The 27,983-nt window shown below is 40.0% G+C and overlaps 1 protein-coding gene across 1 annotated transcript in view; it reads left to right on the top strand.

Moving 5' to 3' along the window:
* Positions 1 to 27,983, top strand: part of LOC126210659 (probable 4-coumarate--CoA ligase 1) — a 505,973-nt gene that overhangs the window by 414,987 nt on the left and 63,003 nt on the right. Inside the window, exon 7 of the mRNA XM_049939990.1 lies at positions 5,580 to 5,735. Within this exon, the coding sequence (XP_049795947.1) occupies positions 5,580 to 5,735 (156 nt within the window). The remainder of the gene's footprint in view (positions 1 to 5,579; positions 5,736 to 27,983) is intronic.

The raw sequence follows: 27,983 nt of genomic DNA, 5'->3' as shown, positions 1-27,983 counted from the left end.
TCAATTTCTACATTTGGTCTTTAATAGTTTTTATTGCTAATAATAAAAATCAATTTCAGCTCAACTATTATGTACATAAACACAGTACAAGATACAAAAATAATTTTCATATAGACTTTCTCTCCTTGTCTAGGTTCAAAGTATGGTTATGTATTCTGGTGTTAAGGTGTTCAACAAGCTCACACATAACAAAAAGCAAGAAATTGTGAATCCCCTATAGATTAGCATCAAAATCAAACATTCCTCATTAGGTGGTCTTACAAAACTATACGAATGTTTGGATTCGAGGGGTGGAAAGCTCTGTTAGCTGCATGGCAATTAGCAGTGTTCACTGAAAGCTACATGACAAGTAGTAATGTTTTGTAAAAAGATCTGTGTACTTATGGCTGTAGGTAATTATTTTCTTTGAAACATACTGTTGCAATTAAATAAATATTAATCTAAAACAGCAACCATCTAATACAGCTAAAAAAAGAAGTAGCTTTGATCAAAGCGACACCTCTTTTCTAATTTATGTGCCGTACGCATGCGTGGAGCAACCTGGTGCAGTGGTTAGCACACTGGACTCGCATTGCGGAGGACATTGGTTCAAATCCATGTCCGACCAGCCTGATTTAGGTTTTCCATGATTTTCCTAAATTGCTTCCGGCAAATGCCAGGATGGTTCCTTTGAAAGGGCATGGCTGACTTCCTTCCCCATCCTTCTCTAATCCGATGGGACTGATGACCTCACTGTTCAGTCCCCTCCCTTGAATCAACCGACCAGCTATAAGCAAGCATAACATTAAGCTGTATAATGATAGTTTATTTTCATCTCTCCATTGTTGTCAGTGGAAGCATCACAGAAGTACAAACCTGCATTGCATTTACTATGTGATAAATTACAAACTTCCTCATACTGCACTTCATTGATTTATCCACACAACATGCATGATAAATTACGGAATACTCGTTCCATCATGTGTACCTAGGAAACCAGACACATCTTCACTGAACACCCAAAGAAATTGATACCCTGCCTAATATCACGTAAGGCCACCACGAGTGTGCAGAAGGGCCACAACACAATGTGGCAAGGACTCGACTAATGTCTGAAGTAGTGCTGGAGGGCATTGACACCATGAATCCTGCAGGGCTGTCCATAAATCCGTAAGAGTATGAGGGGATGGAGATCTCTTCTGAACAGCAAGTTGCAAGGCAACGCAGATATGCTCAATAATATTCATGTCTGGGGAGTTTGGTGGCCAGCGGAAGTGTTTAAACTCATAAGAGTGTTCCTGGAGTCATTCTGTAGCAATTCTGGATGTGTGGGCATGTCACATTGTCCTGCTGGAATTGCTCAAGTCCATCGGAATGCACAATGGACATGAATTGACGAAGGTGATCAGACAAGATGCTTACATAAATGTTACCTGTCAGAGTCATATCTAGATGTATCAGGGGTTCAATATCACTCCAACTGCACACTCCCCACACCACTACAGAGCCTCCACCAGTTTGAACAGCCCCTGCTCACATGCAGGGTCCATGGATTCATGAGGTTTTCTTCATAACCATACATGCCCATCCACTCAATACAGTTTGAAACGAGACTCATCCGATCAGGCAACATGTTTCCAGTCATCTACAGTCCAATGTCAGTGCTGGCATGCCCAGGCAAGGCATAAAGCTTTGTGTCATGCAGCCATCAAGGGTACACGAGTGTGCCCTTGGCTCCGAAAGCCCATATCGATGATGTTTCGTTGAATGGTTTGGAAGATGACACTTGTTTATGGTGCAGCGTTGAAATCTGCAGCAATCTGCAGAAGGGTTGCACTTCTATCATGTTGAATGATTCTCTTCAGTCATTGTAGGTCCAATTCTTGCATGATATTTTTCTGGCTGCAGCAATGTCAGAGATTCAGTGTTTTACTGGATTCCTTATATTCACGGTACACTTGTGAAATGGTTGTACGGGAAAATCCCCACTTCATCATACCTCGGATATGCTGTGTGGCATTGTTCATGCACCAAATATAACTCCACAGTCAAACACACTCATATCTTGATAACCTGCCATTGTAGCAGCAGTAACCAATCTAACAACTGCACCAGATACTTGTTGTCTTACATAGGCATACCACAGCACCATATTCTGCTTGTTTACATATCTCTGTATTTGAATACACATACCTATACCAGTTTCTTTGGTGCTTCAGTGTATAGTGATTCAATGAAATAGATCCATGCAAAGATAGCTATTAACCATTTGTTTCCTACCATATCACTTTACTAAGTAGGTACGCGAAAACTTTTTGTAGCAATACCTGTGAAACCCAGACTCACTGTGGAACATTCAAGTGAATTTTGGTTGGTGTGTTCCATGGTCAGTTTGATTTTTGTATGTGCTGTAAATTTTTTTTAAGAAGTCGCAAAACTCATGCCCTGTAAGTTGTAGAGGTCAGGAGTGAATTCCCTGTATGGTGGTTTGTAGAGCTGGACTGTTAGTGGTCAGGAAGGCTTGCAGTTCACCACTCTAAGCATTGTTACAGTGGTGTGGTGGGTTGATCAAAGATGGCTGTCCAATGTTCAATCATAAAAACAGCAATACCATGTACTTGTTTCAAAATGTATACACAGGTTTTAAGGTTTTGTAACACTTATTACATTCAACTTGCAATTATAAATAATATGTCTAATGAAAGAGCAACTCAGACAGTTTTGTTTGTGTATGTGTGCACAAAAGGGAGATTATCAAATGAGTAACCAAAGAACATGGTGAATGAGTGAGAGCCTTTCACATGTAGCCCCAAGAAATCAGTTCTGAAGGCAAGTCATGAAACAGCAGTTCCATTGATGTCTGTCTGGAGACTCTTAAGGAGGTGCCTGCAACTACAACCTCATCATTTGCAGTTGGTGCAAGCTCTAAAGCCTACAGACTATGGTTTACATGTCAGCTTTGCAACCAAAATGTTGCTACATGACAATGAAGTTTCTCTGGATCATGTCCTCTTCAGTGATGAATCGACATTTTGCCTAAAAACACACATACTGTGCACATCTGGGGGGGGGGGGGGGGGGTCAGAAAATTCCAACGAGATAGAACAGTTGCAATGAGACTCCCCTAAATTGAATGTTTTTTGTGCCATATCCTGGCATAAAGTTTATGGGCCTTTCCTTTTTGGTGAAGCAACTGTAACAAGTATTTTTTTTATTTTGATGTGCTAAAACTATGGATGTTTCTTTAATTGAATGAAGCTGAACCACAGAACTTAATTTGTGCCACCTCGCTGACATAACTCGGTATGCAAATGATTAAACAAAGTTATACACAACTGCTGGATTGGCCGCAAGGGGCCAGATGACAGAGCTTATTTATCAGGACCTCTACATTCGTACACAACATAACACCATGCAATTTTTACCTTAGAGGGTTCATAAGGGATCATACTCTGGTAACAGCTGATATATCTGACTTTAGAGACAGCACTGTTACAACAATTGTGTCAGACACACTGGTCAAGGTTAGGGATGACTCGATGAATGACAAACAGTGCTCACATCAAACACTTGTAAGAAAACCTGTTTGACTTGCTTTTCCATTTGACATATTATTTATAATTTTAAGATGAATGTAATAAATGCTACAAAGCCTTAAAACTGTATATTCATTTTGAAACACCTTTTACAATTGTTGTGATGGTAATAGATGGCAGCCAACACCCACAAGGCAAGGGCTGGAAGTGTGCTTAGCTCAGCAGTGGCCTGCCATAATGGATGGCATGTGGCATCCCTTCGGGCAGCTGGTAGGTGGAGCCAGTATTGGTGATGTGGTCAGCACTGCAGCAGTGGAATTGACTCAGTGCCCAGGTGAGGTGGCGAGAGGCTAGTATGGCCAGTCACACAGACTGCTCCAAATATGTGGCTCAGTGCAAGATGCACTGGAGAGTGCAGAATCGAACTGTGACGGCAGCTCACAGTGGTGACGTGTGTCCGACAGGCCGTGCTTGACGGCAACAGTGTTTGCTCACAGAGGCAATGGTGTCTGGGTGGCTAGATAAACTGGGCACAAACTATGAACACCAAAAGTAAGCAGCCAACAGCGGTCAGAAGTTAGCCGGCAGGTAGCTGCCAGTTAGTAGGGACCGAGTCGGCAGCATTCGGTCTCGGTACAGACAGCAGGCCTGCAGCTAGTGAAGACGGAGTCAGGCAACGGCATCTTGTTGACCCATTTCAGCTCGTAGACCGGCATAGATCTACCCTTGTAACAGGCTGCTGGTGGTGACTGAATGATGCATATCTAAAACTGTCTGGCCTGGTCTGCTACTCTTCCTGAAAGGTGTTGCTTTTGCCCTCTAAGTCACAACAGAATCAAGGCACAAAATGTGACCATTTACCAATTGTGACATCACCGCTTCCTTCCTTTCCGTTGTGTCAGCAGCTTCATAGGCCCGGTTGTGTAATAATATAACCTCCCGGGAATGGTATCTATAGTATCAGCATATTCAGCCTATGGTGTCTTGTGCTAAAATACTTAACTTGCCCCATACTGTAGCTTCTTATGTCACCTCAGTGTGATGTCTATTGTTAAGTAAGTCACAGAATTTTTCTCCTGGAAAATGCAGAGCCGTGATGCAACAATTTCTTAGTTCAGCTGCATTTGCGGTACACACGATTAGTGCTAAGGAAGTTTTAAATTGAAGAAATTATTTTTCTGTGTGTTTCCATTCCCTGAATCATTCTAAAGAGCACATTTACCAGCAGTGATTATATTTTCAGTCTATAGAAGATTATTGTGAAAATTATATTTAGTATTACTCTTAGCATATCCTGTAGAGACTGGTTTGAAAAGCGCCATTTTTGACAACTCTTAAATTATAATGTACAGCTAGATGCAAATTCCTTAGTATTCATATCACTATAAATGTGACTCTTTTCTCACTGATTATACAAAGCATTATCCCCAATAATACTTCAAAGTTTTAATGTTAGTGCACAGTTCATTCAAAAATATGGGTTGAATTGCTTTCAAAAACATGACAGAAAGTGGAGTTTAAAAAAAAAAAATTACAATATTTTCTGTTGTGTGAGATCTTATATTACTGTATGATTAAAAGGGATCTTAATAGAAATTCTTAAAACTTTTGTTTTCATTATAATATAATTAATTAGTTTTCAGTAAACTCAACAGAAGTAGTAGCACTGGTTGCTCCTGCCTTGACACATTCCATATCCCTGAAGACCATCCTTCATGATGATGTTTACAGAATATGAAGTGTGAATGGATTACTTATACTAAAATTTTTGTGTCATTCTGTTATAATGCACTTACATAAAAAATACTGGTATATCTTTAGCTCATATCTGCCATCTGTAGAATATAATTCTTGAATGATTAACTGGGCCAGGAACAATATGACATGTGAGAGCTATATGTCACACCTGGACACTTCTCTTGATGCAACCAGTACTCTACAGAATATCACTGAAAAAAGTGAGACTTGTAACGTATAGGAAACTGTGCTCTCAAAATAATAACTCTGTGCTTAATTTAATAACAGTTCAGTTAATGAACATGTATGTGGACTTGTTTGTATCAGGTCATGATGGGATACTTCAACAACGAGAAAGCGACCCGAGAAACAATTGACAGTGACGGGTGGCTCCACACGGGCGATGTCGCGTACTACGACGAGGACAGCTATTTCTACATTGTAGACCGCACGAAGGAGCTCATCAAAGTCAAAGGAAACCAGGTATGTGACTGCATCTTACAACAGTTTTCCTTAAATTGCAAAAATGCTGTGAGATAATTTTAAAAAGGTACACGTTGAAGTACAGGTTGTGTCGCAAAAGACACCCGGGAGTAGTCCACAGGACACGCAGTATGACCACTGGCCAGCCCCACCACCACACCCACCAGCTGCCACTGCACCCAACTCTCAGACACTAATCCACTTGTTGGCTGCCTGCACTTCCCCTGAGTGAAGCAAAAACAATGTTGCCATCTGATTAGCTTAAGTTTGCCTTTATTTACAGTAGGTGCGCAAAATGATGTCCCTCTGTGGTAAGAGCAGCCTGACATCTCCTAAACAAATTAGCAAACACTCAACAAATTGCTGCTGCTGAAATCTGGGAAATAACTAGCCGAACCCAGTCTTCCAACTCTTCAAGCATGTGGGGACTGGTTGCATACACCTTGTCTTTTAACATTCCCCATACATAAAAATCACATGGATTTAGATCTGGAGAATGAGGAAGCCAATCAACTATACTGTCATCAAAGACACTTCATACTGCTGTCATAGGAGCATTGGTGATGTGTGGTCTTACATTGTCCTGCATGAAATAACCACACATCTTTTCATTTGGTGTTAGTTCTTGAAAAAAATTATGCAGTATATTGTTCACACTGTCAGAATGTATTGATTCATGAAAAAACAATTAGTCCACTAATTTACCTTGCACTATTTACATACCACACTGTTTTTTCACATTGTGCAGAGGCTGTTGATGTAATTCATGAGGATTTTCAGAGCTCCAACATCAATTGTTCTGAGAATTTATGTACCCTGACTAATGCAGCTGTGGTTCATCAGAAAAAAAAAAAACATCGCAGGATCAACTTCCCCATTGTGCACAGACTGTAACAGCCAGCTGCAATAACAATGTCAAGCAACAGTATCTGAGTTCCTCAGTTAATGCACTACTGTTATTTTGTATCGTTTCAATTTCAGTTTGTGCACAGCTCTGTGAGCAGATGCTCTCGACTCACCAATCTGAAGTGCCAAACGGTGCAGAGATTTTCTCAGACTTCTCTTCAAGGCCTCCCCTATCTTGTCTAATTTATTTTTGGTTGAAACACTAGGTTCTCTAGGCCTTCGTTTATGTAACACAGATCAAGTCTCTTGAAATTTCTTCACTAAACTTTGTATTGTCAAATCACTGGGAACATGCACACTGGGAATTTTCCGTACGAATTCAAGCCGAAGTTCCACATACAATCCTGTTTTTGCGAAACATTTGTTGGTCCTTCATGTATACATATTGAATGGAAATTCAACAGCAAACTCAAAACAAAACACGCAAATACTCAGTAGCACAATACGGAAGAGACGCACACGATGTTTCTATCTGAGGACTGGGCCCAGTGACATATGGGCAGGGAAAGTGCAGACTCAGTGCAGTTGCAATAATGATGTCTAGCAACAATATTTGAAGTGATTAAACTTGCGAAAAATCTCAAAATAAGACACCAGTACACTCAGTCACACAGTCTAAGGGGGCACGCACAAAGAATTGGTGTCTGAGAACCACACATATCGACAACTGGCAGACACAGTGGCAACAGTCAGCAAACACACCACGTGTCCCACAAGCCCCTCCAGTTGTCCTTCATGAGACATCCTGTTTTATTTATTTATTTCTTGTTCCAGTGATCCCTGTTGTGACAGTATCAAGGGATATGGAACGTGTCAGAGATCTATGGTAGCACATAAAAACAAAGCAAAATGATATCACACTACGGTAAACAGTAACTTAGGTTCTACTACAGAAATTTAATTTTGAGAGATAAATAAATATTACAAAATAATAAGTGTTACAGACAATAAATATTGCAAAATATGTGTTTACAATAAAGAAAAGTCAGGATTACAAATGTAGATTTGGTCACCTGTTTGCATTTAACAATAAAATAAATGCTAAACATGGTAGTTCAGGAACTCTTCTATTGTATAAAATGATCCTTGTAATAGGAACTGCCTTAAATTTTTTAAAACAAGAGCTCATCTTCTACCAAACACTTAATTCTTGAAGGGGGAGGGGGGCATTATAAATCTTACAGCCAGTGAAATGGATTCCTTTTGTACCATACTTAGATTTGCCTGTTCATAGTGGATATCATGTTTTCTTCTCACCTCATGACTACGATACTCACTATTCAGTTTAAAAATGGATTTTTCTTTCCTTATTAAGCACATCAAAGAGGTTATATATTGCGCAGTGGATGTAAGGATTCCAAGTTTCTTAAAAAGATTCCTGCATGTGGCTCTAGGATGGACTCCACAGATGATCCCTACGGCTCTTTTTTGTCCACACACTACTTTTCTAGCCAGTGACTGATTACCTCAAAATATAATTCCATATGCCATAATGGCATGAAAATAACCATAATAGGCTGACTTCATGGTTTCCATACTTATATAGGAAGAAACAATGCTTAATGCGTAAGTTGTTGAACTCAATCTTTCACATAGGTCCAGGATGTGGTTTGACCAATTCAGTTTGCTGTCAATCTGCAAGGTATTTTGAGGTATCCACCCTGGTTATCACCTGCTCACCAATTTTTACTTCTATTTCCGCATCTTTGAATGTTATGTGGAACTGAACATAGTTTGTTTTACTGTAATGTAAAGAAAGGTCATTGGTGTTAAACCAGTTCACTGTTTCACTTAAAACTTTATTTGCTATTTCCTCAAGTTTATCTACTGAATTATCAATAAGTAGTGAAGTGTCATCAGCAAAAATGGTGAATCTACAATATTCTGTACAGAGAGGCAGATCATTTATGGAGATAATAAAAAGTAGGAGGCTCAGAATTGACCTTGGGCACTCCACATGTGACGGTACTCCATTCTGAAGATAATGGTATTCCATTTTGACTATCCACTACAACTTTCTGTTTCCTGTTTGACAGGTACGAGTCAAGCCATTTTCCTGATGAACCATTTATACTGAGATGTGCAGCTTTTTGTAAAAGAATCTGGTGACTGACACAGTCAAACACTTTTGTTAGGTCACAAAAAATCCCAACCACCTTTAGTTTTTGTTGATAGATTCCAAGACTTTGCCAGCAAATGCAAATATTGTATCTTCTGTTGACAAGACTTTCTGAAATCCAGACTGACTTTCGCTGAGGATATTTTGATCCATGAGATGCTTAACTATCCTGGCATGCATTAGTTTCTCTAAAACCTTTGAAAACTTGTTAACAGTGATACTGGCCAATAGTTAGCAGCATCCGTCTTATCTCCCTTCTCCTGTATGTACGGGGTACATATTCATGGTAGCGGAATGTTTCCTTTAGTGTATTGGTCATTGTGAAAAAAGTGAGCAAAAAGTTCTCATACAAATTACTTCTTGAAACAAAGGTGTAGGATGTGGCTGTACAGACTACAGATTTGAAAGTCTGGTCCAATTTTGGATTCTTGGTAGAACTTTTGCTGACATACTGGTTTGTGTTTGTGTAGAAATAAAAGTGTACTGTGACTGAGATTCCTATTAAGCTGTAGACCTTGTCTACAACTGGCCATATCAGCCATTTCTCAGCTCAGAGAATGTATGAGCACACCACTTCCACAGTGATACTCCAATCAACCTTTGTGTTGATGACTGTGTTATTTCAACAATGTACACTGCTGCTCATTGAAACTGCAGCATCATGAAAATGATATGCAAAATATGTCAAATTGGGTTGAAGTGTTCTAATTGTTTGGATATGCAAATGTCTAACATTTCAGCACAACTGCACAGAGTACATAGTAGTAATGCCATCTACATTCTGTACACAGTGTATATCTCATTCAGGGTTTGCCTTTAAATGTTGGTCATTTGTGACATCATGTTATGAACAGCAGAATCATTGCCTATTAAGAATATGCCTTATTGTTCTGTGATATGAAGATCCTAAGAAAATCCTAGGAATGGTCATGGTATTGCAGTGGTTTGCTGAAAGTAAGCATTGTCTGTCACTAGAGGGAAGATAAAGTTGCAGCTTTATCTATCACATGGTTTCATCTGATTGAAGCAACTAGCTCATGCTTATTTCCCAAGAGGGAAAAAAAGTAAGTTTCTAGCAGTGATTAAACACTTCTATTTAAGAGGGTTAACACCAAAATAGATCAAATCTGAGCTGTATGATGTTCACAGCAAATCTATTCCTGTGTTTGCAACTGTTTACAACTGGGTCAATGAGTCTAAACATGGCCATACATACACAAAATATGAACAGCATTTGGGACGTCTGGTGGAAATGACCAGCTCCAAAATGATTTACAAAATCCAAAATATGGTTTTAAGTGATCAGTGAATAAAAATGTGCAAAATAATTGAGGCCACAGGCAATTGAAGTTAGTCTTTTGCATTTTTCATGAAAAATTGGGTGTGAAAAAAAAAATCTCAGCAAGATTGGTGCCTTGCTTCCTCTCAGTGGAGAATAAATACAACTGTGTGGTTAATGTTGAGACTTTTTTGGTACTTTTCTGCTGAAATCCTGACAAGTTTTGGCACAGTACATTACTTTGGACTAAGCATGAGTACACTGCTACACTCTAGAGACTAAGGAATAATCAAAACAATGGGTTTTTCTAAGGCAAACAGGATCCAGAGAAGGCGAAGACAGTGAAATTGGCCAGAAAGGAGATCACTACAGTTTTTTGGGATGCATGCCAAATCATCTGTGTCAGTTACTTTAAAAAGAGACAAACAGTAACTGGAGAGTATTATGCATTGTTATTGTACCAGGTGAGTGAAGAAAACGAGGAAAAATGTCCTCATTTCAAAAAGGAAAAACCCTCTTCCATGAGGAGTATGCACAAATGCCTATTTGTACAGTTTTTATGGGCAAAATTGGGGAATTAAAGTCTGAATTATTGCAACATCCATTTTATTCAGCAGATTTGGTCCCCAGTGATTCTTTTTTTTTAAATTTCCAAACTTGAAAAGTGTTTCGCAGATGATAGTTTACTCAGACAAGATGGTCATCTCACAAACAGATGAGTTCAGCAAGACCACAGGCAAAGCCATGCAGGAGCTCAATGGTTCCATGTGGCACAACCTGAGAGCACAGACACATTGCTTACCAGCTGTGTAAGATCTTTGAGCCACGCCACACACCTCGATTCAGGAAATTAGCTCTTTGCAGCAAGACAAATATCCATGCAGACACTGCGACAAAGGTTCGAGCAGCACACGTTGTTAGCATGATGACCATATTTCCACCGTATGCATTTTCTTTGGGCTGGAAAGCTTTTGAATTTTAGGTCTGGATTTTAATTGGCACAACAATCATGATTCAAACCACAATTCATGGCATCATCATAGTTACTTCATATTTCTTCCAATTCTTCTTCCATGATTTCTAACCAAATTCGGGGGGGGGGGACAAAAATTAACTTGGTAGTGGATAAATAATTAAATAAGTAACTGCACTCACACATAGAACTAGCAACTGTGGCATCCACCATTACAGCACTACACGGAAGTAACTAGTGCAGCCAGCTGAGTGCAGTAATGGAAGTGATTGATGTAGGAACCAGTGAGGTGGGGAACCAAAATAGATAGCCAAAATGAGTAGCTGAAAAAGTGTGGGAAACAGGCTGACTGATCTATCAAAAGAACTACACTGATCAGCCAGAACATTATGACTGTCTAGTTAATAGCTGGCATATCCATTTTTGGAATGGACCCATCATGGCATGGAAGCAATGATACCACGGTACATCACTGGAGGGAACTGGCACCACATCTGCACACACAAATCATCTATTTCCCGTAAATTCTGGGGAGGGGGCAATGAGCTCTGATGCCACATGCAATCACATCCCAGATGTGTTCGGCTGAGTTCACATCTGGCACGTTTGGGGGCCAGCACATCAACTGGAGCTCACTAATGTGTTTGCCAGACCATTCCATCACACTCCTGGCCTTGTGACATAGTTGAAAAATGCTACTACCGGCTGGAGACATGATCATCATGAAGGGGTATACATGGTTTGCAACCAGTGTATAATACTGATTGGCCAGCATGGTGCCTTATACAAGCTCCACTGGACACATGGATGCCAACATGAACGTTCCCCAGGGCACAATGGAGCTGCCGCTAGCTTGTCTTCCTCCCACAGTATAGGTGTCAAAGAGCTGTTCCCCTGGAGGATGACAGATTTGCACCCTCCCATCAGCATGATGAAGAAGGCATCGGGATTCATCAGACTGTGAAACATTCTGCCACTGCATCAATATCCAGTGTTGATAGTCGTGTGGCCATTTCAGTCACTGTTCCCAATGTCGTGGTGTCAACATTGGCAAATGCACGGATCACTGGCTGCGGAGGTGTATTCGTGCACACTTTTACTCTGCCCAGCACTAAAGTCTTCTGTTATTTCTGCAACAGTTTACCACGTGTTCTGTTTTACCAGTCTCCCCAGCCTACGACATACAATATCTGTAAAGAGGGGTGACGCCCAAACCCACGATGCCTGGACGTGGTACCACCTGGTTTTCAGCATGTGTTGGATACACATACCACAGCAATCTATGAATGTTCACGAGTCATGCAGTTTCTTAAATACTTGCGCTGAGCCTCTGGGACATCATAGTTTGCCCTCAGTCGAACTCAGGTACATTGCACCATTTCCCCATTCTGTACACAGACAGCAGGCTCACTGATGCAAAGTACACTCTGTGTGTGTCTGACTAGCAATTATTCCTCACCACATAATGCTACTATCACCTGTATGGGTTCATGTGAATAGTAGGTCCATGGCCAAAATGTTCTGGCTTATCAGTGTACGAATATAAGAATAAATATAATAACATATAAATATGAGTGTTCGGTAAAACTGCATACAAGTCAATGTGACAAAGTGCATCAGAATAAACAGATGAAAGATAAAAATATATCTAAAAGAGGGGGCATGGATAGAATACAGAAATTTATTGACAAATTGACCAATAAGACAGCAACAGGTGAAATGTCATAGGAGAATGACGTCAACCATTAAGATCGGTAATCACGTATAGACTCGTCTTAAAGAGCCAAAACAAAGTCTTCGTATAAAAAGCTTAGTCATAATTAAACTGATATACACTACAGAAATAGCAATGTAAACATGTAAAACAGAGCAGTGCATCCACGCAGCACCAGAAGCAATAAAAATAAGTGAGAAGTAAGAGGGACTATGAACTAGATCTGGGGCAGACGTGGTAATGATGAATCTATACATGATTATTGATATTAATGATTGCCATCATTCTCTTACAGTCTTTCACCTGTTACCATCTTACTGCTTAATTTTAGATATATTTTTGGATACTATCATTAGCCCCTATTTTAGTTGCATTTTTTACTTTTATCTTTTTATTGTTATGCATTCTCTCGTGTAGGCATTTTTACTGAACACTCATGTTTATATGTTATTATATTTACTCTTATATTTGCATTTCTGGTACCATGCACTGCGGAATTTGAATCCCTGCCAGACATCATGGACGTCAAAGACCCACAGAGGTCTCTGCACCATCGCGCCGTAAGCTGTGGCGGCATGCGCCTCCAGGGCCGCATTTAGAGTGAGGGTGCCACAGTGGAACACGTGGTTGCAGCGGCCAATAGCAGCATCCCCAATCGAGTACTTAAGTGCCTGCCTGTTGCTCAGCCTGCCAGTCTAACCTCGCGTGTGTCTCAGGACATATCGCCTCAGACAGCGTATTGACTTTCGTGTTTCTATACGAGTTGACGTGGTTGTCTTGTTTGGTTCATGACTCTGTTGTCTGTTCTTGTTGTGTCGTAAGGTTCTCCGTCGGTCGTGTCCGTTCTCTCCCGTCGTGTTGCTGTTCGCGGGCCGCTCCACGGGTCCCGCCGCGTTTCCGTCACTACAACCCCGTGACCGTTCCGGTCGCCATTACAACAGCATTGATCTTGTGAACCACACTTATGTAAGCAGATGGACCAATCAACCCCTATTGCCTGTACTTTTCCAGTTATCTGTTTCAGTTCCCCACCTCAATGACTCCTCTGTCAGCCACTGCAGTCAGCTGACTCTGTGGTTGGCTGCACTAGTTACTTCCATATAGTACTGTCAAAGCAGACTCCATGGTTGCTGGTCATCCAAGTGACTGGAGTTACTTATCTATTTATTTACTATCAAGTTTATTTTTATCCAGATCCCTCCCTCTATGTTAGCATTGGTTTTATGTAGGTGCGATCTTGCCATGACTGACTGGGCTGACCGTCACATATTTGTTGTTCCATAATTACATGAGTACACCACTTTTCTTGGTTTCACAATTCATTTTGGTAACTCAGCCCCATATTTCTTGTACACTGGTAGCTCCTCACCTTGTTCTCAGTTTGTGGCACCTGAAGATGAAGCTTTAGGCTTCAAATTGATCATGCAATAACAAAGAAATTACTGGTGACTGAAGAACATTTTTTTAAATTCTATTAATTTCCTTAAGATATTACAGTAGAAAATACAAGTTACGACTTTACTTGCTATTGTTGCTTTATAATTATATTATGTGCCTAGTCATGCTCCTCCTGAGGTCTTCCAGAGTTCTGTAAAATCCTAACTTCATTTTCTGTCAAAACAAAACAGACAAAACACATCAAGTGAAACTAAATGAAAGTAATTTCATATTACATGGACATCATTTCCTGGTGTTTGTAGTGACAGAAGTCTTCACAGGCAGTTAGCTGGCTGCTACTGTCTGGTTGGTACTGTGTTTCACTGACATATTGCGTAGCTATCATCATACACTCCCAAGCTGTTAAGGGAGCTGCTCTTCCCTTTAAACCTTCTATCTACTGCCTACCTCAGCACTCTGCTGCATGAGTAGAATGTCACAAAAATAAGGAGTAAAGGACACCACTCACCGAACAGCAGAAGCATTCGGTCCCCCCTCCCCCCATTCTCTCTCCCTCTCTCTCTCACTCACACACACACACACACACACACACACACACACACACACAAACACACACACAGCTGGACACATCTTACACCCAATTTATTTCAAAAGCTAAAAAGTTTTCTTTCTCTTTTGTGTGTGCCTGTCAATGACTCAATGACACACCGTCAGGTGGCTTGCGGAGTATGGATGTAGATGTAGATTGGTTCTGCACTTGATGAGTCATCTCCTTTACTCCTAAATTATGTACATTCTACTGGAACATTCCTATGTAATTATTATTTAGCGATTTCACTCTATTTATCTGCATTTTGTATTTAAAAGTTAATACAAAATTTGTCAGAAACATGTGAATATATATACAGTGGAGTGCATGAGATATTTTACATTTACTTACATAGTCCACATTACTGGGCATCCTAGAAAGCAAGGTAATTTCACAACAGATGTAAAATATTTTCAGGCATAATTTTTTCCCAATAATCATTTATTAATTGTGTATTTTACAGACCTGAATAAAACTATACAGTGTCGATGGCACAAATATACCAAAAACTGTATAACCAATAAAAACATTAGTTGTTTGGCTAATCCTAAGAGCTGCACCCAAATTCTCATAATGAGTGTCAACACTGTTTATTTTACAAGTTCTGTTACCTTCTAGAATGGGTGTTCCAATAATCGATCACAAATCGTAACTTTAAAATATCACAGGGCAAGGACTGAGCAGATTGGGGAAGCACATTAATAAAAATTTATGCATGTTATTTTGTGTGAGTTTCTGGTCTTTGTCATTCTGTGACTCAGAATATCAAAGTTCAGGTTGCCTTTAGTTTTGTGATGATACATGTTCTCTGTGTTGCTTTTCAAATAAAGTGATGCTGTATTTATATACATAGGTTTATGACAGTCAGTACCTCCAGCTTGATAAAGAGGGGATAGTGATGTTCCTCAGGGTTCACTTTGTCCATTATTCTGATTACATCCTTTTTTTAAAATTTTACTGATATACCAGGAATGCCCCCATATTAGTACACCACAGGAGATACGTGTCTGGAAAAGATCAAAGGATGCAACTATCGGATAATCATTGTTGATGTTTTTGTTGTGGTCTTCAGTCCTGAGAGTGGTTTGATGCAGCTCTCCATGCTGCTTTATTCTGTGCAAGCTTCTTCATCTCTCAGTACTTACTGCAACCTACATCCTTCTGAATCTGCTTAGTGTATTCATCTCTTGGTCTCCCTCTACGATTTTTACCCTCCACACTGCCCTCCAATGCTAAATTTGTGATCCCCTGCGGTTCCTTCTTCTTGTCAAGTCATGCCACAAACTCCTCATCTCCCCAATTCTATTCAGTGCCTCCTCATTAGTTATGTGATCTACCCATCTAATCTTCAGCATTCTTCTGTAGCACCACATTTCAAAAGCTCCTTTTCTCTTCTTGTCCAAACTATTTATCATCCATGTTTCACTATACTCCATACAAATACTTTCAGAGACGACTTCCTGACACTTAAATCTGTTCTCGATGTTAACAAATTTCTCTTCTTCAGAAACGCTTTCCTTGTCATTGCCAGTCTACATTTTATATCCTCTCTACTTCGACCATCATCAGTTATTTTGCTCCCCAAATAGCAAAATTCCTCTACTACCTTAAGTGTCTCATTTCCTAATCTAATTCCCTCAGCATCACCCGACTTAATTCGAGTACATTCCATTATCCTCATTTTGCTTTTGTTGATGTTCATCTTATATCCTCCTTTCAAGATACTGTCCATTCCATTCAACTGCTCTTGCAAGTCCTTTGCTGTCTCTGACAGAATTACAATGTCATCGGCGAACCTCCAGGTTTTTATTTCTTCTCCATGGATTTTAATACCTACTCCAAATTTTTCTTTTGTTTCCTTTACTGCTTGCTCAATACACAGATTGAATAACATCAGGGGGAGACTACAACACTGTCTCACTCCCTTCCCAACCACTGCTTGCCTTTTGTGCCCCTTAACTCTTATAACTGCCATCTGGTTTCTGTACAAATTGCAAATAGCCTTTTGCTCCCTGTAGTTTACCCCTGCCACCTTTAAAATTTGAAAGAGAGTATTCCAGTCAACATTGTCAAAAGCTTTTTCTAAGTCTACAAATGCTAGAAATGTAGTTTTGCCTTTCCTTAATCTTTCTTCTATGATAAGTCGTAAGGTCGGTATTGTGTCACGTGTTCCAACATTTCTACAGAATCCAAACTGATCTTCCCTGAGGTCGGCTTTTACCAGTTTTTCCATTTGTCTGTAAAGAATTCGCATTAGTATTTTGCATCTGTGCCTTATTAAACCGATAGTTTGGTAATTTTCACATCTGTCAACACCTGCTTTTTTTGGGATTGGAATTATTATATTCATCTTGAAGTCTGAGGGTATTTCGCCTGTCTCATACATCTTGCTCACCAGATGGTAGAGTTTTGTCAGGACTGGCTCTCCCAAGGCTGTCAGTAGTTCCAATGGAATGTTGTTTACTCCCGGGGCTTTGTTTCAACTCATACTCATTAGTGACGGCATTTGTCAGTTTCCACATGAGATAGCATACTCTAGTTATTCTCCTGCACATATGGCTAATATGTTTCTCTATGATTAATTTGGAATCAAAATTAAAAAGTAACAATTTTATTTATATAATTTGTAAATCTTTAGTTAATCTTAGAATTAGTTGTTGTGTTTTATCAGGATTATAGAGACATTCATTACAAGAAAAGTAGTTCATTGCTAGTTCTAATTTCCCAGCATTGCGTGACATAATTCTGTGGCATTTTGGTGTGTGTCAAGCAATGCTGTACCATCTGCATAACATTCTCTATTACTGAATTTCCTTCTACATGGGAAGGTAAATCATTAATTGAAATGACTAAAAGAAATGGACTGAGAACTAAGCCTTTCGGAACACCAATTCCTGCTTCTTTCAGCAAAGCATATTTGTAACTGAGGTGAACTGTCTCCTCTTGCTTAAATATGACTTACTCAAAGCTAAATATGCCATAAAATTAAAGCTTTGAGTGTAAATGATAAATGATATAGAGTCAAAGGCTTTACTGAGATCACAAAGTACAACAAACATTTCCAAATGCAGTTAGCAGCTAGATAACAACTTCAGTGACAGAAGCAGAGGTAGTATTGTATCTTATTAGAAGACAAACTGTCCGTTGGAGAGGGGATCATGTTTTCAGAATAGTTATTTAACTGTTCGTAAATAAGAGGCTCGAAGACTTTGCAGAATATTGAAACAACATAAACAAGTTGGTAGTTCTGGGGTATATGCTCAGGCCCATTTTTTTTTCTTTTTTTTAACCAGGTGTCACAGATGGGGGAGGGGGGGGGGGCATATGTGGAATGCCTCAAAATTCCAGACTGCTTGCTATTCTGTAAACCACATAAAAACCCTTAAAGTGGCCCAAGAGTACCTGCTGATACATCTTTATCTTTTCTAAAAAGACAAACACTTTCCAACTAAGCTGGGGAGTACATCATCCTAGACATAATTCTATTTGTAATCATTTTAAAACATGTCTTTGCATGCCAGAGTTACTCTGAGAAAATTCTTTGCAAAATTTATGGACGAAGAGTATTTACTTAACATGGCCTTGACGTGGACCTCACAGTTAAATGAATTCCCCAAACTTCTACTAAAAATACTCACAGTGTCGTGATTATTTCTAATTAATAATCTATCACATGTACTAGAAAAACATAAATTATCATGTGAAGTTCAACAAAGTTTAAAAGAAAAATAGTAGCCAAATTTGGTTTTCAGAGCATAGCTTTCTATGGAATAAACAACTAAAATCAAAATTACATTTCTGAGTGCCTCTAAAAGGACCACAAACATGCTAATCTTATCCAAACTATTTGAACCTTCACATCTTTAACCATTTTTTTACGCTCACTATCAAATGACATAAACAAACTAATACATTCTGTATCACTCACTTTGTGTGGCTTGGTTTCTCCACTGATAAGGACAAGACTGGAAATTTCAATCTCTAGGGCTTGATCCCCACTAACTACTAAGATTTTTTTCTGTCACTTACTGCCTCTTTTGCCTAGTTTGGTTTAATTTTTTACATATTCACAGTAACTTGCCACAATTTTGAATGTGTTAGGGAATTTACAAAAGAGATACATTTTCTATGCAAAAACATTGCTAGAGTCTGGCCATTTACTTATCTGGACATTCCTTAACTTAAATGTTAATCTGCAATAAAATTTGACCCATCCAACCCAACCACATAGACTCTATTCAGAAATTCATCTATGGTGTAAGAGTTCTCAAGCAGAAATTATTTCGACCAGTTTTTACAAATTTTCATCATCTACTAACACCTTTAATTCACTAGGTTAGTGGTCAAGTACTTTTACAGTGAATAAGATCAAGTTGTCAACAGTGGAAGTTATTTCAGTTCTTTTCACAATAAGACTTCATACGAGAGTAGATGTGTTGTGAGGCTGTCGTCAGTATGCCTAATTTGTTAAATAGCTATACACATGAAGTTTGAGGATGGACACTAGATATAATCCTTACAGCATGTTTCTGGGCCATCAATATTTTGGGTGTGTAGGTGTGAAATTGGTTTAAAAAATTATTCCACATTATATCAATGAAAGTAAGAATTTGCACAGTCAAATATCTTGGGCAGATAACAAAAAATCACTGCCACTACAGATACTGTACTCAACAGCAGGTTTAACGCATCACTTTCACAAGGTATCTCTCCAGACAGACTAGAGTATGCTATCTGACAAAAGTATGTCAACACCAGTTACTGAAAATTAAGATAGGGTGTGTCTACCCCTCTCCTTTATGGACATGTTGAACTATGCTGGAGATATTTTCAGTGAAGTGTCTGAAAGTCTGTGGAGGAATGGCACTGCATCCTTCCTCAAAAGAAAGAGGAGAGGAGGTAGTGGTGTTGTATGCTAAGGTTCTGGAGTGAAACTGTCGTTCAAACTTGTTCTAAAGGTATTCCATTGGGTTTAGGTGGGGACTCTGGGCATGCCAGTCTATTTCTGGAATATTACTGTCCACAAGCCATTGCCTGACAGGTGCTGCTTTATAACGGGGTACAGTGTCATGCTGATACAATCATCATCTTTGAACTGTTCCTCTGCTGTACGCAGTACACAATACCACAAAATATGTACATTCCTTTCTGCATATAGCATTTCCTTAAGTTCAATAAGGAGACCAAACCTTGACGACAAAAAGACCTCCATACAGAAACACCACCTCCTCCATACTTCACTATCAGCACTCCACATGATGGCAGGTAACATTCCCCAACCAATTAACAAACCCAAACACTTATATCAAACTGCCACATGGTACAGTGTGATTGATTACTCCAAATCACTATTTCCAGCCCTCCGCTGTCCAGTAGCATAGCATTTTACACCACCTCAAGCATTACTTAGCATTAACTGAAGAAATGTACAGCTTACGAGGAGCTGCTCTACCAGTGTATCTCGTTCTTTGTAATTCTGTACACAGTCATGGTGCTAATTGGACTGTTGGTAACACACTGAAACTCGTGAGAGATTCTACCTGCTGATTTCATGTGATTTTTCACAATCACACTTAAAGTTGCTGTCTGTCAGCATGTTAGTCACTCAGGTGACATCTAACGAGTAGTCCACATTTGAGCTATCCTGATTGATCCAATCTGCTGTTACTGCTCCTGTACTGACATCATATTCTCTGCCTCCTTTTATACTGGCAGGTACCTATTGTAATATCTAGTTGCCCATTCTGCATTGCTTATGGGAGTTGAGACACTTTGGATTGGATGCTGCATGCCTTTGGTAGATACCTGTTTGAGAAAGGTAATAGGACAGATACTATTGATCCATTTCACTATTAATTTCATTCTCAGAAGTTTTGTAGAAAATAATGTACTCAAGAATGGCTGATCGTGTCTGCAAATACAGGATCCTGATTTAGTAACAATCTGTGTTCTAGAAGAGCCGCACCACTTAGGATATCATCTACCATTTCATAAAACTTGATCAAAGTGGAATGTGTATGACTCGGAAATCCACCAAATCTGTAAAAGTATTTCAGTCTCAATGCATTTTATGTTATTTTATTTATTTTGTGTGTGTGTGTGTGTGTGTGTGTGTGTGTGTGTGTGTGTGTGTGTGTGCAGCAGAATATGCCTAACAAAGAATCAGAATGCAGATTTAAGATTTAATTAATGATTCATTGTATAATGCAGAAAAGAGATTTTACAATACTACTGTGTTACAGCATACATTAGTTATTCGCAAATCTACAAGGTCACATAACACAAAGACTGTACACCCTTGACATTGCTATTAAGCAGCACAAAACCAATAAAACAGTTTCGGCACAGCAGGTGTGGACATCAAACCGTGCCACTCTGTGCAATTACGAACGAGCTATGTGCAGTGTTGGTACATCAGAGGAGATGATTTGTTTGCAAGCACTTTATTTATTGGCATTTCTCAATTTCCATTAATACTGATGCATGCAGGCACACACTGGAACACTGTTGTGCACCTATGAATGCTCTGCTGCAATCTGCTCATTGAAAGAGGTGGGTGTTGTTCCATTAAACAATGGTTTTAACTATTTTCTGCCAGTTTCAGCTAACTAGTAGCACTTTGAGCAATAACATGATGTCGAACCAGAAGTCTGTATCACTATCACTTAATGAAAAGAGTGAGAATGACAAGTCCTCTGTGTGCGAAATAGTGTTGTGTTTCAAATGTGGTAAAACACACATTTATGATACTTTAAGGAAAAAGGATATGATATGGGATGACTGGATGAAAGGGACTAGGCAAATGAAAAGAAAGGATGACGAGACAGGAACTGAAGAAAATAATGAGGTAGTGTGGGAATGATTCATAAATGCGTGGGCAAAAAATTTAAGTTCGTCTAGACCCACATTATGGGATGAGGCTCTGAAAGTTGCTAAAGAGCTTGGAAATAGAGAGTTTAAGGCATCCACGGGATGACTGGACAGTTTCAAAGCTAGGAACAACACCATGTGGAATGAAATGTGTGGGGAAGCTAAGGACATGCAGGACAGTGTAACAAAAGATTGGAAGACAGTACTGTACAACCTAATTGCAAATTATGATCCAAAAGACATGTTCATTCAAAAACATTGATGTCAGTAAGCTTCCATACACGAGGCAAAGCAATAAAAAAGCATGGATGGTGAATGGTTTTATGGAAGAATGGCTGAGCTCTTTCAATGCCAAAATAAAGAAAAGGAAATTGCCAAGTTCTCCTTTTTCTTGACAATGTAACCTGACACTCAAAAGTCAAGTTATCAAATGTGAAATTGGCTTGGTTCCCACCAGGTTCAACCTGCCTCACACAACCCGTGGACCAGGGTTATTTACACATTCAAGTCCCATCATAGGCAATTACTGATGCAGTTTCTACAGATACATCTACATCTACATGACTACTCTGCAATTCACATTTAAGTGCTTGGCAGAGGGTTCATCAAACCACAATCATACTATCTCTCTACCATTCCACTCCCGAACAGCGCACGGGAGAAACGAACACCTAAACCTTTCTGTTTGAGCTCTGATTTCTCTTATTTTATTTTGATGATCATTCCTACCTATGTAGGTTGAGCTCAACAAAATATTTTCGCATTCAGAAGAGAAAGTTGGTGACTGAAATTTCATAAAATTTCGTAAATAGATCTCGCCGCGATGAAAAACGTCTTTGTTTTAATGACTTCCATCCCAACTCGCATATCACATCTGCCATACTCTCTCCCCTATTACGTGATAATGCAAAACGAGCTGCCCTTTTTTGCACCCTTTCGATGTCCTCCGTCAATCCCACCTGGTAAGGATCCCACACCGCCGGCCGAAGTGGCCGTGCGGTTAAAGGCGCTGCAGTCTGGAACCGCAAGACCGCTATGGTCGCAGGTTCGAATCCTGCCTCGGGCATGGATGTTTGTGGTGTCCTTAGGTTAGTTAGGTTTAACTAGTTCTAAGTTCTAGGGGACTAATGACCTCAGAAGTTGAGTCCCATAGTGCTCAGAGCCATTTGAACCAACCAGGATCCCACACCGCGCAGCAGTATTCTAACAGAGGATGAACGAGTGTAGTGTAAGCTGTCTCTTTAGTGGACTTGTTGCATCTTCTAAGTGTCCTGCCAATGAAACGCAACCTTTGGCTCGCCTTCCCCACAATATTATCTATGCGGTCTTTCCAACTGAAGTTGTTCATAATTTTAACACCCAGGTACTTAGTTGAATTGACAGCCTTGAGAATTGTACTATTTATCAAGTAATCGAATTCCAACAGATTTCTTTTGGAACTCATGTGGATCACCTCACACTTTTCGTTATTTAGCGTCAACTGCCACCTGCCACACCATACAGCAATCTTTTCTAAATCGCTTTGCAACTCTTGCTGGTCTTAGGATGACCTTACTAGACGGTAAATTACAGCATCATCTGCGAACAACCTAAGAGAACTGCTCAGATTGTCACCAAGGTCATTCATATATAGATCAGAAACAGCAGAGGTCCCAGGACACTTCCCTGGGGAACACCTGATATCACTTCAGTTTTACTAGATGATTTGCCATCTATTACTACGAACTGCGACCTTCCTGACAGGAAATCACGAATCCAGTCGCACAACTGAGACGATACCCCATAGGCCCGCAGCTTGATTAAAAGTCACTTGTGAGGAACGGTGTCAAAAGCTTGCCGGAAATCCAGAAATACGGAATCAACCTGAGATCCACTGTCGATAGTGGCCATTACTTCGTGCGAATAAAGAGCTAGCTGCGTTGCACAGTAACGATGTTTTCTGAAACCATGCTGATTACGTATCAATAGATCGTTCCCTTCGAGGTGATTCATAATGTTTGAATACAGTATATGCTCCAAAACCCTACTGCAAACAGATGTCAATGATATAGGTCTGTAGTTCGATGGATTACTCCTACTACCCTTCTTAAACACTGGTGCGACCTGCGCAATTTTCCAATCTGTAGGTACAGATCTATCGGTGAGCGAACGGTTGTATATGATTGCTAAGTAGGGAGCTATTTTATCAGCGTAATCTGAAAGGAACCTAATCAGTATACAATCTGGACCTGAAGACTTGCCCGTATCCAGCGATTTGAGTTGCTTTGCAATCCCTAAGGTATCTACTTCTAAGAAACTCATGCTAGCAGCTGTTCGTGTTTCAAATTTTGGAATATTCCATTCGTCTTCCCTGGTGAAGGAATTTCGGAAAACTGCGTTCAATAACTCCGCTTTCGCGGCACAGTCGTCGGTAACAGTACCATCGGCACTGCACAGCGAAGGTATTGACTGCGTCTTGCCGCTGGTGTACTTTACATACGACCAGAAGTTCTTCGGATTTTCTTATTCTTATTGTCGAAGAAGCAGAATGCGCGTTTGCTCTTGTACAGTCAGAGTCTGTCCTGGATGCAGTAAATTGGGTTGGCTTGGCAGTATGGGAAAGAAAGCCCGAAACTATAACCGAGCGCTTCAACAAAGCGGAATTTGGAGGCCGAGAACTAGACACTTCTTCGGCCGTCGAATCTCGAGATAATGCGACAGCAATCACTGAATTAATTACAATTTGAAACATTACATCTAGCGTAAATGACTACATTCGAAGTGATGACTTTCTGTCAACTCACTCCACTTTCACTTCGGCAATAGATGTAATAGAAATCTGCAATACAGCAGGTGTTCAGGAGAAAACAAAGGAAGAAGAAGAGGAGCAAAATGATGTTACTTGAAAAAGCTATTGCGTCAGTAAATGATGTTATGCAATTTGCAGCACACACAGATTCTCCCAAGTTGTTCGAACTATTGTAAAGTGTAAAATATTGCGCAGAAAAAATAGTTTTGAACAGGGAGTTCAAACAGGTTTCTGTCCTTGATATGTGGTGAAAAATGTGAAATGTAAAGCAAATAAATATGAGAATAATATGTATGCACATACAAAAATAAATGAATTTGAAGTTCTGCATCTGCATAGATACTCCACAAGCCACCGTATGGTGCACGGCAGAGGGTACCCTGTACCACTACTTGTCATTTCCTTTCCTGTTCCACTCACAAATAGAGGGAAGGAAAAATGACTGTCTATGAGTATATGCCTCCATATGAGCCCTAATTTCTCGTGTCTTATATTCGTTGTCCTTACGCGGAACGTATGTTCACACCAGTAGAATAGTTCAGCAGTCAGGTTTAAATGCCGGTTCTCTAAATTTTCTCAATAGTGTTTCTGGAAAAGAATGATGCCTTTCTTCCGGGGTTTCCCATTTGAGCTCCTGAACCATCTGCGTGTTGTTTGAACCTACCGGCAACAGCTCTGGCAGCCCACCTCTGAATTGTGTCAATGTCCTCCTTCAATTCTGACCTGGTACGGATCCCAAACACTTGAGCAGTCCTCGAGAATAGGTTGCACCAGTGCCCTATGTGTGGTCCCAATAAACCTTCTGTATCACAGTTATCACATGCTCATTCCACTTCATATCCCTTTGCAACGTTATGCCCAGATATTTAAATAACTTGACTGTGTCGGACAATGGTAATACTGTATCTGAACATTAGAGGTTTGATCTTCATACTCATCTGCATTAACTTATGTTTTTCCACATTTAGGGCTAGCTGCCATTCATCACACCAATTGGAAATTTTATCTTTTATCTTCCTACAGTCAATCAACTTCGGCACCTTACCGCACGCCATGACATCGTCAGCAAACGAGTGCAGATTATTGCCTGCCCTGTCTGCCAAATCATTTGTGTTTATAGAGAACAACGGCAGTCCTATCACTCTTCACTGGAGCACTCCTAACAATACCCTTGTCTCTAATGAACATTCACCGTCGAGGACAACATACTGGATTCTATATTTAAGAAGTCTTCAAGCCACTCACATATCTGCGAACTTACTCCATATGCTCATACTTTCATTACGAGCCTGCATTGGGGCACTGTGTTACATGCTTTCCAAAAATCTAGAAATATGGAATTACCCTATTGCCCTTCATGCAAAGTTCTCTGTATATCATGTGAGAAAAGGGCAAGCTGAGTTTCGCACAAGTGATGCTTTCTAAAACCGTGCTGATTTGTGGACATAAGCTTCTCAGTCTCCAGGAAGTTTATTATATTTGAACTGAGAATATGTTCAAGAATTCTGCAGCAAACCAAAGCAAATGATATTGGTAAGGAATTCTTCAGGTCCATTTGTTTACCCTTGTTATATACCGGAGTCACCTGCACTTTTTTCCAGTCGCTTGGGACTTTGTGCTGGGCAAGAGATTCACAATAAATACAAGCTAGGTAAGGGGCCAGTGCCTTAGGGTACTCTTTGTAAAATGTATCTGGGATTCCATCCAGACCTGGTGATTTATATGGTATCAAATCTTTCAGTTCTTTCTCTAGACTGGGTATTCTTATTACTATGTTGTCCATACAGGAGTCTGTCCGATGGTCAAATGATGGTATGTTTGTGTGATTCTTTTGTGTAAACAATTCCTTGAATGTGAATTTTAAACCTTTGGCTTCCATTTTGCTGTCCTCAACTGCAACACCAGACTGGTCAGCAAGGGACTGAATGGTAGCCTTAGACCCGCTCAGCGATTTTATGCAAGACCAGAATTGTCTCAAGTTCTGTGCCAGATCTTTTGCTAAGGTGTGATGGTGGTAGTTTTGTATGCTCCATGCATAGATCTTTTCACAGACACACAAATCTCTACTAACCTTCACTTGTCATCATTTCTGTGTTCCCTTTTGACTAGAGAGTGTAACAGCCTGTGCTTCCTCAGAATCCACTGAATTTCGTTATTAAACCGTGGTGAGTCTTTTCCATCTGTTATCCACTTACTAGGCACATAACTCTTCAGACTACAATTTACAATCTGCTTAAACTTTACCCATAATTCTTCTACATCCATGTTACCGGAACTAAGTGACACCAATTTGCTGTCTATATGAGATGCTGATTGACTGACTGCTCTATGTAGCAGAAACACACTTTGAACTTCTTGATTGATTTATTAACTTTTGTAATCATAGTTGATATAATGACATCATGATTGCTAATCCCTGTTTCTATACTGACATTGCCAATAATGTCCACCTATTTGTAGCTACAAGGTCTAAGATATTTCCACTGTGTTTGGGCTGCCTTGCTGGCTGCTCAAGACAGTTTTCAGAAAAAGTGTTCAAAAGTATTTCGTGTGACAGTCTATACACCCCACAATGAATCCATAAACACCCCAGGCTATACTTGCAGGTTAAAGTCACCTCCAACTAGTATTTTGTTATCTGGGTATTTACGAACTACTGTCCGTAGACTTTCTTTGAAGGCTCTAGAACTATCAAAGCAGAATCAGGTGGTGGTAAAAACAGCCAACAATTACCTTGGTTTCACCTTCACCAGTTATATGTGACCAGCTGACTTCACTGTCACACGCAACTTCGATCTCAATTAAGACAATATTTTTGTCAAGTGTAATGAACATTCCCCATCCTATGGCCTATAATTTGTCTTTCTGATATAGTTCCAAGACCTGCTAAATATTCCAGAGCTTTCCACTTTGGGTTTCGGCCAGCTCTCGGCCCCAAGAATAATGTGAGTGCAAGAGCGTCCCTGGAGGACACTAAATTTGTGAACTTTATTATGAATACTTCGGCAGTTTACTCATAAAATTGTGACAGTTGAAGTGTGTTTATTCTGAATGCCATTTGACTTCCCTTGCTGCATACCAGCTGGCGAGTGTTCATCAGAACACCTCAAACTACTGCCTATCCTAAGTACTCTGTTACATAAGTAGTGCGCCCCTGACCTCTCAATGGGGGTCCCACAAATCCTCACATGATAATGCAGGTCTCGAAACCTGCAGCCAAGACCATCACAGAGTCAATGAAGCCTTACGTTGCGACCCTCTACTCGGCTCCAAACCAAAAGACCCCAGTCAACTCTGGGAACGGGATGCAAATTACAAGCTCTGCTTGCAACCCGCGTGCGAGGCCACCTCTGCTACCTTCCTCCACGAACAGGGGACGGCCTCAGAACCTATGCGACAGACATTGTTGGAGGTGATGTGAGTCACAATGTGCAGACGACTACACCCTGCATGCTCGACAGCACAGGCAAGACTGTCTTCACATCTCGGATTACGCCCCCTAAGCAGACATACTGGGTGCAAGTTAGAGTAAAAATACAGAAATGTTGTATTATTTATCAATAAGTGTAATATTCTAGTGTTCTGTTGTACGACCTACAGTAAATGAATATT

Source organism: Schistocerca nitens, chromosome 10 (assembly GCF_023898315.1).
Source record: "Schistocerca nitens isolate TAMUIC-IGC-003100 chromosome 10, iqSchNite1.1, whole genome shotgun sequence".
Classification (NCBI taxonomy): Eukaryota; Metazoa; Arthropoda; class Insecta; order Orthoptera; family Acrididae; genus Schistocerca; species Schistocerca nitens.
The sequence above is the reverse complement of the archived record's forward strand: the minus strand, read 5'-3'. Positions and strand labels throughout refer to the sequence as shown.